The sequence below is a fragment of the Microtus pennsylvanicus genome, chromosome 6 (genome assembly GCF_037038515.1).
Source record: "Microtus pennsylvanicus isolate mMicPen1 chromosome 6, mMicPen1.hap1, whole genome shotgun sequence".
In the NCBI taxonomy this organism is placed as follows: Eukaryota; Metazoa; Chordata; class Mammalia; order Rodentia; family Cricetidae; genus Microtus; species Microtus pennsylvanicus.
In genome coordinates this window covers 45,922,671-45,940,309 of record NC_134584.1, presented here as the reverse complement: position 1 = coordinate 45,940,309, position 17,639 = coordinate 45,922,671, and the positions used below count along the sequence as shown (strand labels likewise).

At 42.1% G+C, this 17,639-nt stretch overlaps 1 protein-coding gene across 3 annotated transcripts in view; it reads right to left on the bottom strand.

The window, feature by feature from the left end:
• Positions 1-14,431: 14,431 nt before the first annotated feature.
• The window catches only part of Rgs7bp (regulator of G protein signaling 7 binding protein), a 99,295-nt gene continuing 96,087 nt past the window's right edge, over positions 14,432-17,639 (bottom strand). Inside the window, exon 6 of one of the 3 annotated variants that reach the window (XM_075976128.1) lies at positions 14,432-17,362. In XM_075976128.1, the coding sequence (XP_075832243.1) occupies positions 17,271-17,362 (92 nt within the window). In that variant the 3' untranslated portion in view covers positions 14,432-17,270. The remainder of the gene's footprint in view (positions 17,363-17,639) is intronic. The other 2 variants (XM_075976130.1, XM_075976131.1) reach the window with 2 other exon arrangements.

The following is a 17,639-nucleotide window of genomic DNA, read 5'->3' as shown; positions in this document are numbered from 1 at the left end:
TTCGTCAAAGAGATGGCTTCCACGCACCCACTGGAGACCAGAAAATCTTATCTAGGAATGCATTTGAAGTGAGGTAGATGAAGGAGTGACAAAATATATGGGGAAATTTGGGAACAGTGTTCTGTGACGCAGGATTTAGTACTTTAGCTAAGGTCCTGGAAGATGGCTCCAATGCGCTGCTATTATAGCATTTAGAACGGTGCATCTCAGCCTTCCTAATGCTGCGACCCTTTACACAGCTTCTCATGCTGTGCCAACACCAACCGTAAAATTATTTCAAAACTGTAATTTTGCCACTGAGTTGAATCATGGTGAAAATATCTGATATACAGACTATCTGATGTGACCCCCCAACAAAAGGGTTGCAACCCATAGGTTGAGAACATAGAGGCTTGAAAAAAGTGATAGGCTCTGAAGTGCTTCGTGGTCCCCAGAAGTTCCCTGGCAAAGTGTGAAGAAAGGGACTGAAGAGTTCAGGTAGGTGAACTTGAGGGAAAAGGGTTTGATATGATATTGGAAAACTTGCCCAGGCTCTGTTCCCTGGGAGCTTCCAGAGGGCACTTTATTTTCCCAGATGATAAAAGACTGTGTGAGGAAAGGGACTGTAGCAGCAGCAGGCAGGCAGGCAGGCAGGCAGACAGACAGACAGAAGCAGATATGTATATAATGAAAATCTAACCCAGCTGCAAACATCCTTTCTGATTGCAATGATAATGCCATTATTATAGGACAAATCTGCGAAATTTTAAGAGACTCCGGATTCTGGAAGTCCCATGGGTCCTTAGAAAGAACTGCTGCTTTTATCTTCCCACCAACAAATAAGGGGTCATTAAGAGTCCACCACAGAAGGTTTCCTGAAAGGAGGTGGGTCGGAAACTTGTAAAGGCACAGACTGACATTTGATAACTGTTAAGTGTGTGTGCCCTCGCACACACCATGTCTTAGCACTACAGGCTCTTGCTCGACAGTGAGGATGGAACTTACCAGTCAATGCTCAGTAGACATTTTGGAACTAGGTTTATTGACCTCTAGTTTGACCTCATGTTGACAGCACTCTAGGTCATCACTGCATAACATTTTTAAAAGACAGCTTGCAAATCTCAGAGAGGGTGTCTAACTCCATGCCTTCAGGTGATCCTCCAGGGCAATGCTTCTCCTGCTCTGGGAAGCCTCACTTTGCTGTATAATGGCACCATCAGAGGCCACCATCAGAATGACTTTCCAGGGAATGCCACATTTGTCTGTCAGCCAGCTGTTGTGCTAAGTGGGGAAGATGAACCAGAAGTGCTCGGAATGTCTGGATGAGATGCGTGAGCCTCAGGGGAAGGGGTGGGAGCAACCACTGTAAATGCTGCACGGGTCATGCCGTTAGGCATCTCATGGCTTGTGGAATGCTCCGCTCCAGCTGCGGAGATATTCTCTAGGAAGCAAAAGGAAGTTAGCATCCCTTGACCCTGCAGCTAGCAAGGAGGAACTGTGAAGCCTGACGGGCCAAAGAATGTAGGGAGCTTTTGCGGATCTGTAGAGGAAATGAATTTAGTGCTAGAGACTTTGGGCCTGCGGATCCCTTCTCTAAGGACATTGAAATGGATTTATGGCCTCTAGAACAGTTAACATGATTTGGTTTAAGCCACTAAGTATGTGGTAATTTTCCACCAGGCTGAAGAATGTCTACCCTGTTGTCAAACAGGCATCAACTATTGTGCCTTTGACACAAAGAAGCAACTTAGGAATGAGGACTCCAGCCCTGACTGGAGTTAACCTGTGTTCTGAAGGGCTCTGCCTTTACTGTCTGCAGAACGTCTGCGAACTCCGCTCTCATGGACTCACAGTGTCTCTGCACAGGACTGTAGAGACCTTCCCTTCCCTCAGCGCAGGGTGTGCTCCTGTTTCCTGCTACTGGTCACATTTGCGGAAGCGCCACCTAGTGGAGTAACTTAGATCACAAGCCCTCTGTCCATTGTGAACAGCCGCACAGATCCCATAGCTGCACCCCAGAGGTCTTTCTGTTTTCGCTCCCTCAGGAGACAGGCATTCCTAAATAACAACCCCAAATGGAGAAGGACAGCACAGTGGCCAGGTCCATCATTCTAGTAACCCCCTTTTCCAGGAACACTCTTCCTTGGGATCTGCTGAACACCTGCTTCATCCAGAATGTAAAGAAAAAAAAAAAGAAAGAAGCCCCAACCCCCAAACCAAACACTCTGCTCCCCTAAACACAATGTCTCTAAGTCTAATTGGGTGAAGTTGGCCGTCCTCCTTTCTCCTTCTTCTCAAGAGATTTTAAAAAGAAGTAACTCTACTGTCTCTGAAAGGCTGAAGCCTTTCTTTCACTTTGGGGCTCTCTAACAAACCCTTAGCTTGAATGCCAACCTTAACCCATGAACCTTGCCTATTTTTCCCTACCAGTAATAGCATGGCTCTTAAAGGAGATCCTTGCTCCATCAGGACATGTGTCTTTGTGTTCTTTGTGTCAAAGCCCACTCTATGGTCTGTGGCTCTAATAGGGAATATGTGGATTGAAGAGGCCAGGGCTGGAAGTAGAAGAGGCCTTTGGCTCCCTGAGGAACCCATGCTTCTTTCTACATCTTTCGAATCTGTTGGTCTAATGGCCTGGATCTTGGCGAGAAGGCAATGAGACTTAGTGTACTTTAAGGCATGACTAGTCACTTTAGATTGCTCCTGAAAATACACTGGTGAGTGAGCCCAGTCTTTTTGATGGTGGTAGGGTGGCTACTGAGCCATAATGAGACCGTGGAGGAGTGTTTGGCATGGAGGTGGCCCATGGGTTCATTTGTTGGTGTTTCCAGGCATAGATTTTTTTAAAATAAAATGCTAATTGACCGGTAGCCAGGTAGGAAGTAGAGGCAGGGCAATGAGAACAGGAGAATTCTGGGAAGAGGATTCTGAAGTCTGCAGTTGTGATCCAGACACAGAGCAAGCAAGATGTGACTGCCTCGCTAAATAGGTACTGAACCATGTGGCTAACATGGACAAGAATAATGGGCTAAACTAAGTTATAAGAGTTAATAAGAAGCCTGACTAATGGGTCATAGATTTAAGGGTGAGTAGGAAAGTACAGCAAATACAGTTCAATAGTGGTATGGTGACTAGGGTCCTAGAGCCACATGTGACAGGATGAAGGGAATCTAGACTGGGTAGCAGAAAAGGGAGGGAACACATACCAACTGTGTAATCTTGGGACTAACTATGAGTATTGGGGTTAAGGACTGTTCTCTTTTTATATATTTCTCCAAGAACTATGACAACAGAATCTAGAAGCATCTATACCTAGATGAGGTAATTACACCTTGAAGAGTGAGTGCATCTAATCAGTATAAAGATGAACTGTAGAGATGCTGTGGGACCTGTTAATCTTTCCTGAGACTTTAGCATCCATTTCTCAGCCCCTATGAATGTTGGTTGCTGACAGCAGTAAGTATTCCCTATCATTACTTAATGATACTTAATGAATTGGTCAGTTCAGCATTAAGTGACTATATTAGTTCTAAGACTTTAAACACATTTTTTTTTAATTTTTTTATTGATAAAAGGAGGATAAAGAAAAGAAAAAAAAAACAAATTTCCCCCTCCTCCCACCAGCCTCCCATTTCCCTCCCCCTCCTCCCACTCTTCTCCCCCTCCTCCCACTCTTCTCCCCCTCCTCCCACCCCTCTCCCCTTCCCCCCACTCCTCTCCCCCTCCCTTTCCAGTCCAAAGAGCAGTCAGGGTTCCCTGCCCTGTGGTAAGTCCTAGGTCCTCCCCCCTCCATCCATATCTAGGAAGGTGAACATCCAGACTGGCTAGGCTCCCACCAAGCCAGCACATTGCGTAGGATCAAAACCGCGTGCCAATGTCCTTGGCGTCTCATCACCCTCATTGTTCGCCATGTTCTGAGAGTCCAGTTTTATCCCATGCTTTTTCTGGTAACAGTCCAGCTGGCCTTGGTGAGCTCCCAGTAGATCATCTCCACTGTCTCAGTGGGTGGGTGCACTCCTCGTGGTCCCGACATCTTTGCTCATGTTCTCACTCTTTCTGCTCCTCATTGGGACCTTGGGAGCTCAGTCCAGTGCTCCAGTGTGGGTCTCTGTCTCTATCTCCATCCATCGCCAGATGCGAGTTCTAGGATGATATGCAATATATTCGTCAGTATTGCTCTAGGGTAAGGTCATTTCAGGTTCCCTATCCTCCGCTGCCCAGGGAACTAACTGGGGACCTCAGCTTGGGCACCTGGGAGCCCCTCTAGGGTCAAGTCTCCTGCCCACCCTAAAGTGGGTCCCTTAACTAAGAATTGTGGTTCCGTGCTCCCCTATCCAACCTTCCTTTATCCCGATCCTCCTGTTTCCCCAAGTCCCACCTCCTTCCCTTCTACCTTTTCTCTCCTCATCTCCCCTAACCCTCATCCCACCCCACCCCCAAGATCCCACTTTTCTCCCCGGCAATTTTGTCTACTTCCCTTATCCAAGAGGATAACTATATGTTTTTCCTTGGGTTCACCTTCTTACTTAGCTTCTTTAGATTCGCCTATTGTAGACTCCGTGAGCCCTATTTATGGCTAGAAACCAATTATGAGTGAGTACATCCCATGTTCATCTTTTTGGGTCTGGGATACCTCACTCAGGATAGTGTTTTCTATTTCCATCCATTTGCATGCAAAATTCGAGAAGTCATTGTTTTTTACCGCAGCGTAGTACTCTAGTGTGTATATATTCCATACTTTCTTCATCCATTCTTCCATTGAAGGGCATCTAGGTTGTTTCCAGGTTCTGGCTATTACAAATAATACTGCTATGAACATAGTTGAACAAATGCTTTTGACATGTGATAGAACATCTCTTGGGTAAATTCCCAAGAGTGGTATTGCTGGGTCCAGGGGTAGGTTGATCCCGAATTTCCTGAGAAACCGAAACACTGATTTCCATAGTGGTTGCACAAAATTGCATTCCCACCAGCAATGGATGAGGGTACCCCTTCCTCCACAGCCTCTCCAGCAAAGGCTATCCTTGGTGTTTTTGACTTTAGCCAATCTTACAGGTGTAAGATGATATCTCAAAGTTGTTTTGATTTGCATTTCCCTGATCGCTAAGGAGGTTGAGCATGACCTTAAGTGTCTTTTGGCCATTTGAACTTCTTCTGTTGAGAATTCTCTGTTCAGTTCAGCGCCCCATTTTTTAATTGGGTTAATTAGCATTTTAAAGTCTAGTTTCTTGAGTTCTCTATATATTTTGGAGATCAGACCTTTGTCTGTTGCGGGGTTGGTGAAGATCTTCTCCCAGTCAGTAGGTTGCCTTTGTGTCTTAGTGACAGTGTCCTTTGCTTTACAGAAGCTTCTCAGTTTTAGTAGGTCCCATTTATTCAATGTTGCCCTTAATGTCTGTGCTTCTGGGGTTATACCTAAGAAGCGATCACCTGTGCCCATCTGTTGTAGGGTATTGCCCACTTTCTCTTCTATCAGATTCAGTGTGTTCGGACTGATATTGAGGTCTTTAATCCATTTGGACTTGAGTTTTGTGCACGGTGATAGATATGGGTCTATTTTCATTCTTCTACAGGTTGACATCCAGTTGTGCCAGCACCATTTGTTGAAGATGCTTTCTTTCTTCCAATGTATACTTTTAGCTCCTTTATCGAAAATGAGGTGTTCATAGGTTTGTGGGATAAAGTCCGGGTCTTCTATACGATTCCATTGGTCGACTTCTCTGTTTTTATGCCAGTACCACCCTGTTTTCATTACTGTAGCTCGGTAATAGAGTTTGAAGTCAGGGATGGTAATGCCTCCAGAAGATCCTTTATTGTATAGGATTGTTTTGGCTATCCTGGGTTTTTTGTTTTTCCATATAAAGTTGATTATTGTCCTCTCCAGATCTGTGAAGAATTTTGATGGGATCTTGATGGGGATTGCATTGAATCTATAAATTGCCTTTGGTAGAATTGCCATTTTTACTATGTTGATCCTCCCAATCCAAGAGCAAGGGATGTCCATCCATTTTTTGGTATCCTCTTCAATTTCTTTCTTCAATGCCTTAAAGTTCTTGTCAAATAGATCTTTCACTTCCTTGGTTAGATTTACCCCAAGATATTTTATGCTGTTTGTGGCTATCGTGAATGGTGAAGCTTCTCTGATTTCCCTCTCTGCTTCCATATCCTTTGAGTATAGGAGGGCGACTGATTTTTTGGAGTTGATCTTGTATCCTGCCACATTACTAAAGCTGTTTATCAGCTGTAAAAGTTCTTTGGTGGAATTTTGGGGGTCGCTTATGTACACTATCATATCATCTGCAAATAATGAAAGTTTAACTTCTTCCTTTCCAATTCGAATCCCCTTGATCCCATTATGCTGTCTTATTGCTATTGCTAGAACTTCCAGCACTATATTGAAGAGGTATGGCGAAAGTGGGCAGCCTTGTCGTGTTCCTGAGTTAAGCGGGATGGCTTTGAGTTTCTCTCCGTTTAATTTGATGTTAGCTGTCGGCTTGCTGTATATAGCTTTTATTATATTTAGGTATGGCCCTTGTATCCCTAATCTCTCCAAGACTTTTAACATAAATGGATGTTGAATTTTGTCAAATGCTTTTTCAGCATCTAATGAAATGATCATTTGGTTTTTTTCTTTCAGTTTATTTATATGATGGATTACATTGATAGATTTTCGTATGTTGAACCAGCCCTGCATCTCAGGAATGAAGCCTACTTGATCATAATGGATAATTTTTCGGATGTGTTCTTGGATTCGGTTTGCCAGTATTTTGTTGAGGATTTTTGCGTCAATATTCATGAGTGAGATCGGCCTGTAATTCTCTTTCCTGGTTGAGTCTTTGTGTGGTTTTGGTATCAGAGTAACTGTAGCTTCATAAAAGGAATTTGGTAATGACCCTTCTGTTTCTATATTGTGGAATACATTGAGGAGTATAGGTATTAGGTCTTCTTGGAAGTTCTGGTAGAATTCCGCATTGAAACCATCTGGCCCTGGGCTTTTTTTGGTAGGGAGGTTTTTGATAACAACTTCTAGTTCTTCGCGACTGACAGGTCTGTTTAGATTGTTCACCTGGTCCTGATTTAATTTTGGTAAATCGTATTTATCTAAAAAAGCGTCCATTTCTTTTACATTTTCCAGTTTAGTGGCATACAAGCTTTTGTAGTAAGATCTAATGACTCTCTGAATTTCCTCTGTGTTTGTGGTTATGTCCCCCTTTTCATTTCTGATCTTATTAATTTGCAAATTTTCTCTCTGCCGTTTGACTAGTTTGGATAGGGGTTTGTCAATCTTGTTGATTTTCTCCAGGAACCAGCTTCTTGATTCATTGATTCTTTGGATTGTTTTCTGTGTTTCTATTTTGTTGATTTCAGCCCTCAGTTTGATTATTTCCAGTCTTCTACTCCTCCTAGGTGAGTCTGCTTCTTTTTTTTCTAGAGCTTTCAGGTGGGCTGTTAAGTCTCCAATATGTGCTTTCTCTGTTTTCTTTAAGTGGGCACTTAGTGCTATGAACTTTCCTCTTAGGACTGGTTTCATAGTGTCCCATAAGTTCGAGTATGTTGTTTCTTTATTTTCATTGAATTCAAGGAAGACTTTAATTTCTTTCTTAATTTCTTCCTTAATCCAGGTATGGTTCAGTAGTTGACTGTTCAGTTTCCATGAGTTTGTAGGCTTTCTGGGGGTAGCATTGTTGTTGAATTCTAACTTTAATCCATGGTGGTCTGATAAGACACAGGTGGTTAGTAATATTTTTTTGTAGCTGTGTAAGTTAGCTTTGTTGCCTAGTATGTGGTCAATTTTCGAGAAGGTTCCATGAGCTGCAGAGAAAAAGGTATATTCTTTCCTCTTTGGGTGGAATATTCTATAGATGTCTGTTAAGTCCATTTGCTTCATTACCTCCATCAATTCTCTAATTTCTCTGTTAAGTTTCTGTCTGATTGACCTGTCCATTGGTGAGAGAGGAGTGTTGAAGTCTCCTACTATTAGTGTGTGCGGTTTGATGGATGCCTTGAATTTTAGCAATGTTTCTTTTACATACATGGGTGCTTTTATATTAGGGGCATAGATATTCAGGATTGAGACTTCTTCCTGATTAATTTTTCCTGTTATGAGTATAAAATGTCCCTCTCCATCTCTTCTGATTGATTTAAGTTTGAAGTCAACTTTGTTAGAAATTAGTATGGCCACACCTGCTTGTTTCTTAGGTCCATTTGCTTGATAAGCCTTTTCCCAGCCCTTTACTCTGAGTAGGTGCCTGTCTTTGTGGCTGAGGTGTGTTTCTTGTAGACAGCAGAATGTTGGATCCTGTTTTCGTATCCAGTCTCTTAGCCTGTGCCTTTTTATAGGTGAGTTGAGCCCATTGACATTAAGTGTTATTAATGACCAGTGGTTGTTAACTCCGGTCACTTTTTTAGTAGTAGGGTTTGTGTGTTTCCCTTCTTTGAGTTGCGCTGGTGAATGGTCTCTAGATGTCTGAGTTATTGAGGTCTTTGTTGGACTCCTTGGTTAGTGATTTTCCTTCTATTATTTTCTGTAAGGCTGGATTTGTGGCTACGTATTGCTTAAATTTGTTTTTATCCTGGAAAATTTTGTTTTCTCCATTTATGGTGAACGAAAGCTTGGCTGGATATAGTAGTCTGGGCTTGCATCCATGGTCTCTTAGTTTTTGCAGTACATCTATCCAGGACCTTCTGGCTTTCATGGTTTCCATAGAGAAGTCAGGTGTAAGTCTGATAGGTTTACCTTTATAAGTAAGTTGGCCTTTTTCCTTTGCGGCTCTTAATATTCTTTCTTTATTCTGTATATTTTGTGTTTTGATTATTATATGGCGAGGGGATGTTTTTTTTTGATCCAGCCTATTTGGGGTTCTGTATGCCTCTTGAACCTTCATAGGTACATCCTTCTTCAGGTTGGGAAAGTTTTCTTCTATAATTTTGTTAAGTATATTTTCTGGACCGTTGAGCTGCACTTCTTCTCCTTCTTCTACTCCAATTATTCTTAGGTTTGGTCTTTTTATTGTGTCCCATATTTCCTGAATGTTTTGTGATGAGAGTTTGTTGGACTTGCTGTTTTCTTTGATCAGTGCGTTTATTTTCTCTATGTTATCCTCAGACTCTGAGATTCTTTCTTCTATCTCTTGTATTCTGCTGGTTATGCTTGTTTCTGTAGTCTCTATTCGTTTACCTAGATTTTCCATGTCCAGCCGGCCCTCTGTTTGTGTTTTCTTCTTTGCCTCCATTTCATTTTTCAAGTCATGAACTGTTTCCATTATCTGCTTGATTGTTTTTCCTTGCTTTCCTAGGGTATCATTCACTGATTTACTCAATTCCTCGAACTTTCTGTTATACTTCTCCTCCATTTCTATAAGGGCGTTTTTTATATGCTGTTTAAGGGTGTCAATCCCTGTCATGAAGTCAGCTTTTTCTCCTTCTTCTTGATTAAGGTGTTCACGTCCTCCTGTTGTGAGGTCGCTGGCTTCTGGTGGTTTCGTGTTGTTTTTCAGATTGTTGGGTGAATTCTTGCATTGGCGTCTCCCCATCTCTTCCTCCCAATATTCTCCTATGGATCTTCTTTTACAGGATCAGGTCTTCTTGCCAACTGATGTACCTTCCCAGTGATGTCACTCCCCCGTGCTGTTTCTCCTGGTGTCCAGTTCGGATCTCCTTGCTGCTTGGTTAGCTAGCAAACAAAGGGCCCACCCTGCTTGCTGCAGGCAGGTTATGGAGACAAAGGAGCTACCACCTTCCCCTTTGCACTCACCTTCGGGTTCAGTCCCAGTGCCCAGGCAGGCTGAGCATGGAGGCGCTCTGCCCCAAGAAGGGAGGGATGGAGGGAGACAGGGGGTAGGGGGATCTGGATGTAAGCTGGATGGGATAGGAATAGCGAGGAGGTACCGGGCAGTGTAGCCCTGTAGGTTGATCAGGAAGTGTAGGCGGGCTGTTCCCCGGTGCCGCAGCACTCACTCACCACAATGATGTCTCACTAGGTGCCCTGATTGAAACTCCTTGCTGCTTGGTTCGCTCGCAGACAAAGGGCCCACGCTGCTTGCTGCAGGCTGGCTCACAATGATGTCTCACTAGGTGCCCTGATTGAAACTCCTTGCTGCTTGGTTCGCTCGCAGACCCTTTAAACACATTTTATATTTTATTTTCTAGGGTTTCGTCTTCATGTACGAGCCTTCGGGTCCATGCCTGTGAAGAAACTTCTGAGGCTAAGCATGGAGACTCAGGCTTCTAATCTAACTACCTGAGGGTCTGAGGCAGGAAGCCTGCTCTTTCAAGGGCAGTCTTGGCAACAGTGAAGCCTCTGACTCAAAAAGTAAGCAGAGTGCTGGGGGTGTAGCTTAGGGGTAGAGCATTCACTTGTCTGGCAAAGCCTAGTGTTGTAGGAACTCCCTCAGCCAATAGCCTTTAAGATACCAGCCCACTTGGGCGTGGCCTCTTATCCTATAAATGCCTATTAGAGCATGCTCTCTTTCTACCTGACTTCTGAATTCAATTCCTGTTTCCTGTGAGTCTACCCCTAAATAAATAACTTTATTTTACTCAATTCGGACCCAGTGTGGGATTATTTTAAAGCTTACATCTTCAGCCTAGGACTATAAAAAAGAAAAAGAATAATGGAACAAACTTCTGTGATCCTGGTGTGATTGCATCTCTGGATCTAGATGGTTACTTAATCCCTATACTCTGTCCAGAAGGAATGGAAGGTGAGATTCATGTCAACAAAATGAAGGCTATCACTTCTGTAGAAGGTGACATGCTTTTGCTAAATCCTATTGCTTGATATTCAGTTTTGGGACCATGCTCAGACCCATGAACACCTGGGAAAGGTAGCCTTTGTACAAGGTGCTCAATATCTCTCAGAAATTTGGGATTCTGTTACCAAGGGAGAGAGAGAATGGATGTTGGAACAATGGTCACAGTACTGTTCTTGGTGGCAACATCTTGAGAGTTAGGCACAGCCCACCAGCGAGCCCAACACTTTGCCTTCGAAAACTTTCTTGGGGTCCATTCCTGCTGGAATTTGTAGATTTTTTTTCTTTTTGGTTTTTTTTTTTTTGAGACAAGGTTTCTCTGTGTTACAGCCCTAGCTGTCCTAGAACTAGCTTTTATAGACAAGGCTGGCCTTAACTCACAGAGATTTGCCTGCCTCTGCCTCCCAAGTGTTGGGATTAAAGGTGTATGCCACCACTACCCGGCTGGAATTGGTAGATCTTTCTTTGAGTGTGTGGGCACTTGCAGGAGTATGTGTGTGCATTCAAGCACATACTTGTATCCTTTTATTAGAAAAGGAAATGATTCAATGCTGTTTCCTTCGGTCTTCTTGTGGCTGTCAGATGAGCTGGGTTTAGAGATTGCTATTGGTGAAACAGTTCCCAAAGTCCCTTTCATGTTTCCTTTGTTGATTTCACAGGATGGCTTTCTTTCTCTCCTCCTTTTCTCCCTCCCTTCCCCCTCCCCTCTTTCCCTCTTTCTCTTCACCCCCACCCCTTCTCCTCCATCTTCTTATGTCGCCCTGGCACTCCCTCACCATGCCCCACTGCTCCCATTTTGACAAGGGTGGAAAGGGGGGAGGGGATGAAACAAGGAATGACTCAGAATGTCTGCTTGACATATTTTTTAAACTTTTATTATTAGTTTTTATTACACAAGTAATACATGTTCATTGTAGAAAAATTAGAAAACACAGAAAAGCAAAAAGAAAAATAATCACCCATAATCCCACTACCCGTGGATAACGGCTATTAACATAGTAGTGTATGGCCTTCTAGCTTTCTTATGCATATATATATACATACGTAGATATATTTATATGTGATTTTCTTTTTTACAAATATTGTATCATACTATACATACTGTATTATAACATGTTTTCTTTTAATATATATTGTCAACGTCAGTGTTTATTCCCTGAAAAAAATTATACAGATACTACATGCTCTTTGTGAAAAAGTCAGAAATCACAGATATGCAGAAAGAAAATACAATTGCTCCAAATCTCACCTCCCAGAGAGAAATGTTGGCATTCTGCAGGGAAACAGTCTGTCTGATTCGGCAACGTACACATGTGTAGGTATGTTAGTAAGAGGGTAACTCTCTAGGAAGTCTCCTATTATTTCCTTTCTCATCTGACACAAAACTGCACATTTCAATAAATACACATGGTGAGCATTCTTAACTGGTGCACGGTATCCGTTGAAAGGATATACCATATTTAACCATACAATGTAGGCATATTTACAAAACGTCCTTTCTTGTATGACTTTTAAAATAATGAATAAATGCATCTTAGCTCACTTTTTTTGCTGAACATTAAATAACATAATAACATTTATTCAGTGTGTGTGTGTGTGTGTGTAGATTAGAGGCTAACCTGCAAGAGAGTCAGTTGCCTCCACCTCCCATGTGAGTTCAGGGGTCTAACGTGTTTGGTGGCAAGAGTAGTCTTTCCCTGTTGAGTCTTCTTGCTGGCCCATTGCTGAAATTTTAAAAGGAGAATTTCCTTAATGTGAAATTACAGAGTGTGCATGAAAAATGCATAGTACCAAAACACTTTCCGGAAAGGTCAGATCAGTTTATACTCTTGTTGGCTACAAGGGAATATTTATATTTGAAATTTCCTCCTGTCCCCAGGAACTTGAATGATTTATATGCATGCCTTTCTGAGTTGTTCATATATGCAGTCTTTGTTACTAGTGTGTTCAGATATGTTTAATGCTATCGGTGGATTATTACAGCTTATGGTGCTTATTACTGCCTTGATTCTTTAGCTCTTGATTCTCCTGGAAAGTTAGATTCTTTCTCTGACTCACGAAATACTCTAATGCCATTCATTCACTATTCACTCATTCAGTGGGCATGTTTTTATTATCTGGTGTGTTTACAGCACTATGGTCGGAGATGAGAAACAGTGTTAAACAAAATGTATGCGATTGTTACCTTTCATCCTTTCAGTTTAGGGGATAAACCAACAATCGTACAAGCAGTGCTGGGAAAAGTACAGGTCTTGTAAACAACCGAGACCCCCAAGTACTGCAGAGGTCCAATCTCTTTCTTGTAAACAACTGAGCCCACCCCAAGTGCTGTAGAGGTCCAATCTCGTTCTTGCATGAACTGCAAATACTATTTTCTCTTGATTTGGTTTATTATTTACTGTATAGAATTTTTACCTTCTTTTAAAAAATAATGTCAGTCAAACCTATCCATCTTCTCTTTATCACATCTTCCTTTGGTATTATGCTGAGAAAGGCTTTTATCCCCCACATTAAAATAACATCTCGGATACTTATAAGTCTTTTTTATGCTTATTATTTATTCATAAGTTTTAAATTTTGAATATTTATTTTAATTAGAATTTATTTTGATTAAAGTATGGACCTAATATTGCTCCCAGGAAAGGTTAACTAGTTATTCCAGACAACTTACCTAACGATCCCAACTTTTCTCAAATTTGAAGTGTATTGTACTCAGTCGTTTTATGTTATTGGATGTACTGAGGATGCTGTAATTAGTTATAGCAACTTATTGTGAGGCTGATACAGTAGCACTGTTCTTCCTCATTCTACCTATAGTTACTGGAGAGGTAAGCATTTTCTGTCGTGATATTCCAGAACAAAAGGAAAACAGAGATGTTGCTTCTTAGGCACGGATGTGTGAAGAAGGGACTTAGACTGCATGACAATTCGTAATTCTTTCAATCCTGAGATGTTCACAGTTTGGAAGTCCTAATGGGTTCGTTGTTAATCTGGTCCATTCACGGGTTTCCTTTTTTTTTTTTTTTTTTTATTTTATTTATTTATTTATTTATTTATTTATTTATTTATTTATTTATTTATTTATTAAGGATTTCTGCCTCCTCCCCGCAACCGCCTCCCATTTCCCTCCCCCTCCCCCGATCAAGTCACCCTCCCTAATCTGCTCGAAGAGCAATCAGGGTTCCCTGACCTGTGGGAAGCCCAAGGACTGCCCACCTCTATCCAGGTCTCCTAAGGTGAGCATCCAAACTGCCTAGGCTCCCCCAAAGCCAGTGAGACGGGGTTGAATACTTGCTTTGTGCCATTGTGAAGCTGGCCTTCCACTAGGTGGCAGCATTGCCTAAATATGAGCATCCTAACTTTTCACACGCGTAAGGAGGAACCGAAAGGTTGGGCAGGCTTGAGAATTTCGCAGGCATTAGGACTCTTACTGCATCTATAGCTTTCTTTGTACCCGAACAGCGAATGGTACAACAGGGCAGCTCGCAGTGGGTCTGCATCTAGACGCTACACATCAGGGGACAGACAGCGAAGTGATACTTTGGCCTTAAGGTTACTTCATATTTCTTCAAAGGAGCCTTTGGGTCTGCCCCCAACTGATTTAGAGCCCAGGAACTTGGTTTTACACAAAACATTTGTGGAGGGGGGGGGTCCAGATGATGCTTACTTTTATACATGGTGATGTTCTACAGGTTTTACACACACACACACACACACACACACACACACACACACACGTATTCTTTACAATTTGCAGGAAAAGCTAAAATAGGTAATAAAAAGTAAGGTGATAAAATGAGTGTGTGCCACACACAAAAAAGTGTCATTCTTTTCTGTTTGAAGCATGTGGGTTTGTTTGTGAGACAATAGTCAGCGTTTTCTCCTACGCCAGATGGGCTGGGTGCTTCTGTAAGCTCAAAGATAACCTTCCGCAGGGAGGGAGGGAGCAGCTTTATCTCATGGAACCACACCTGAGACAGTCCATTGGCAAGGTGACAGGAGAGAGGGGCAGCTCCTACCGGATGCACTTGGCATATCTAAGGGGAGGTGGTGAATCACACACGGCAACCAGAAGCCAACATAGTTATCAGAGCTTAGATTACTAAATGTTGCTTTAGGACCTGCTACTTCATGGTTGTCTGTAAATCTCAGAGTGTGTCTGTGGGAGCTATAAAACTGAGCAAAGGCTGGAGAACAGGCACTGAATAAAAGGTAAGGTGCTTGGACTATATACGGAAATCTGGCTAGGCGATTAGACGTACTCCCATCTCCATGAATAGCTACCATGGCGTTCTCAGACATGGAGGTGAGACCTGATTTTTTTTTTTTTTAACAGTCTTCAGTTGTACAAAGGACAATTGCACAAAAGGTGTTATTATCACGTTGCAACTAAGGAGAGAGCGAACGCAAACGAACTAAAGCCGGAGCGATTTAGGTCAGGCAGCAACAGGAGCGTGCTGCACCCCGCGGGCTTATCCTTCAGCAAGTCTGCATGGATTGCTAGGAACGAGGCTGAAGTGTGGGGTTCAGTTCAGTCAGAGTGTGTGACAGAAAGAGACGGGGGCTGAGAACATGCCATTTAGAAACGATAGCTCATATATGAGATAACCTCTACCTCACTTGAAGAGACCTGTATTCTGGAGCGAATACGAAGCTTAGTCAAGATGTCGGGGCCAGGTGAGCTGGGAGCGAGTGGTTCCTTGCTTTGTCAGGAGTCTAAATAACACATTCCTTCCATTGCTCCATGAACACTCCAATTCAGAACAACTATAATTTTCTCCTGTAAGTTGTCAGAAGTACTTCTTCTAGTGAATCCACTCATGTCTGTAACAATGAATGCATCAGTTAACGGCTCAGTGGAACGTAGTGTGGGGTTCCAAGAGATTAGCCCACAGCAACTGGTGGAACGGAAATGCAGACCAGTGAGAGCTTGGAGGCCTTTTTCATCCCTGAATTCTTTCACTTTTAATACAAAAAGATAGGAGAAAATTTAAAGTACTGTACATTTTTCTTTCCAGATATTAGGTTGAACGATGTGAAACTGCCATTTTTAAATAGGTCAAAACAGTCAGATATCAGGCATTTCATAGAATTCAACCGAATACAATAATTATCCATGTTTTCCATGTTCTGTAAAGTGAAAGGCTTTACACCATTTTTTGTTTTTAGGCCAGGATATTGATATCAGTGTCCAAATAAGTGCCTACCCAGACCCGGGCTTAAAGCCACCACTTGAAGCTAGTTTGTCCCTCTCAAGGTTGGGCACCAGCACCTCCTGTCTGACTTGAAGATTGTTCAGAGAATGGAGAACAAGGCAAAAAGGGCAAAGATCCATCTTCCAACTCACGGCGAATTCTGCTTGGGAAAAGGGTCAAAGGGAGGACAGAAGAAAGTAAAAGAAAATGGGATTTGTACCATATAACCAGTTCAGTGGAAGAACAGAGCCATGAGCGTGGAAGCATAGTAGGTGGCTCCCCCTTTGCTAAAATACAGTATTGCTTAGTGTGTCCTGCTCTCAAGATGCTAGACATTAAGACAAGACACAGATTTACATTGGAAAAGCCGTATCTGCATAGTCATCTAAAATGAGACAAGCTAAGCTTAACTAAAACATTTTCTTCATTAATAATGTAAAATGTTAAAGAGTTTATGTTCTGAGCTAATTCCGGCATGCCCTAAAAGATTGAACACTATGCTGATGTGCGGACTCCATGCTTCAGGTTTCAATTCAAACAAAATGTGATAATATTCAGTTTTACATCTGAGGGTAATTGTATAGGTTACTACACCATTTCCTAACTGGATAACTTCATTTTCCAAGAAGCTTAAAAAGACACCATTGGATTAAAAGGAAATTAGTTGCCCATATGCAGTGTACGAAGATAATAGGATTATTGAGTATTTACAAAATGTATGTTTCATATATGGTTTTGTTGCATTATAAATTATGATTTTTTATGTTGACACTTAGATTCTGACAGAATGGAAGACTAAATGTAAATGAGCACAGGGAAAACAACACGTGAGGTGGTGTGTGTTCGGGTATAGTATTATTTCTAATGATACTCATAGGTTGCGTTTTTGAACAGTTTTGCTGTTTAAAATAGATTTCTATGTTTAGAGACATCTTTCATATCTGGTAAATGGTTAACATGAGATCAGCAAGAGCTACAGATACATTATTATATGTGAAATAATTTTTCTCTGTATAATACATTTAAAAAAACATTTAAATAATTTAAAAATCATAATTCTTGCATCTGTCATGGCATGGTTCAGAGCAGACATGCACAATGTCAACTTTTAAAAACCCCTTTAAAAACAGGCTACAATTTTTGAATCTGTTCTTTTTTTTTTTTCCTTGACGACAGCTGCTTTCAAGTGTAAAATTATTGAAAAGGGCAGGGAGAGGCAGATAAAAGTAAGAAGGAAGCATAAAAAAGGTGGTCAAAACCATTCTCGGCGTTTGGCTGCGTGGAGGTTTCCAGTTCTGGGGTGTTTTTCAGGCGATCTTGGCGGTGAGTTTCCAGGGGGAACCGCCTAGCTTGACACAAGACAACACAACCCGAAGAACCTTCTCTTCCGTCTTCTGACCATGGGGTAGGGAGTTAAATTCAGAAGGCTGCTGTCATCTGTGATGGGACAGAATGTACATAGGAGTAAGGCACAGACAAAAGAACCCTCTCTTTATGAAGTGGCTTTAAAAGTCCACCATCCCACCCATCACACTCTAAACCCCAGCAATGTCAATGTTTTGGACAAGAGGCTATCTCTAGCACTGAAGGACCTCAGCAATGCTTTGTTGTTAGAGGCTATCCCCATCACTGAAGGACTTCAACAATGTCCTTGGCCTTCACTCACTAGGATGCCTCTATCAGGCATTTTTGGGACAACCAAAAACGTTCCCAG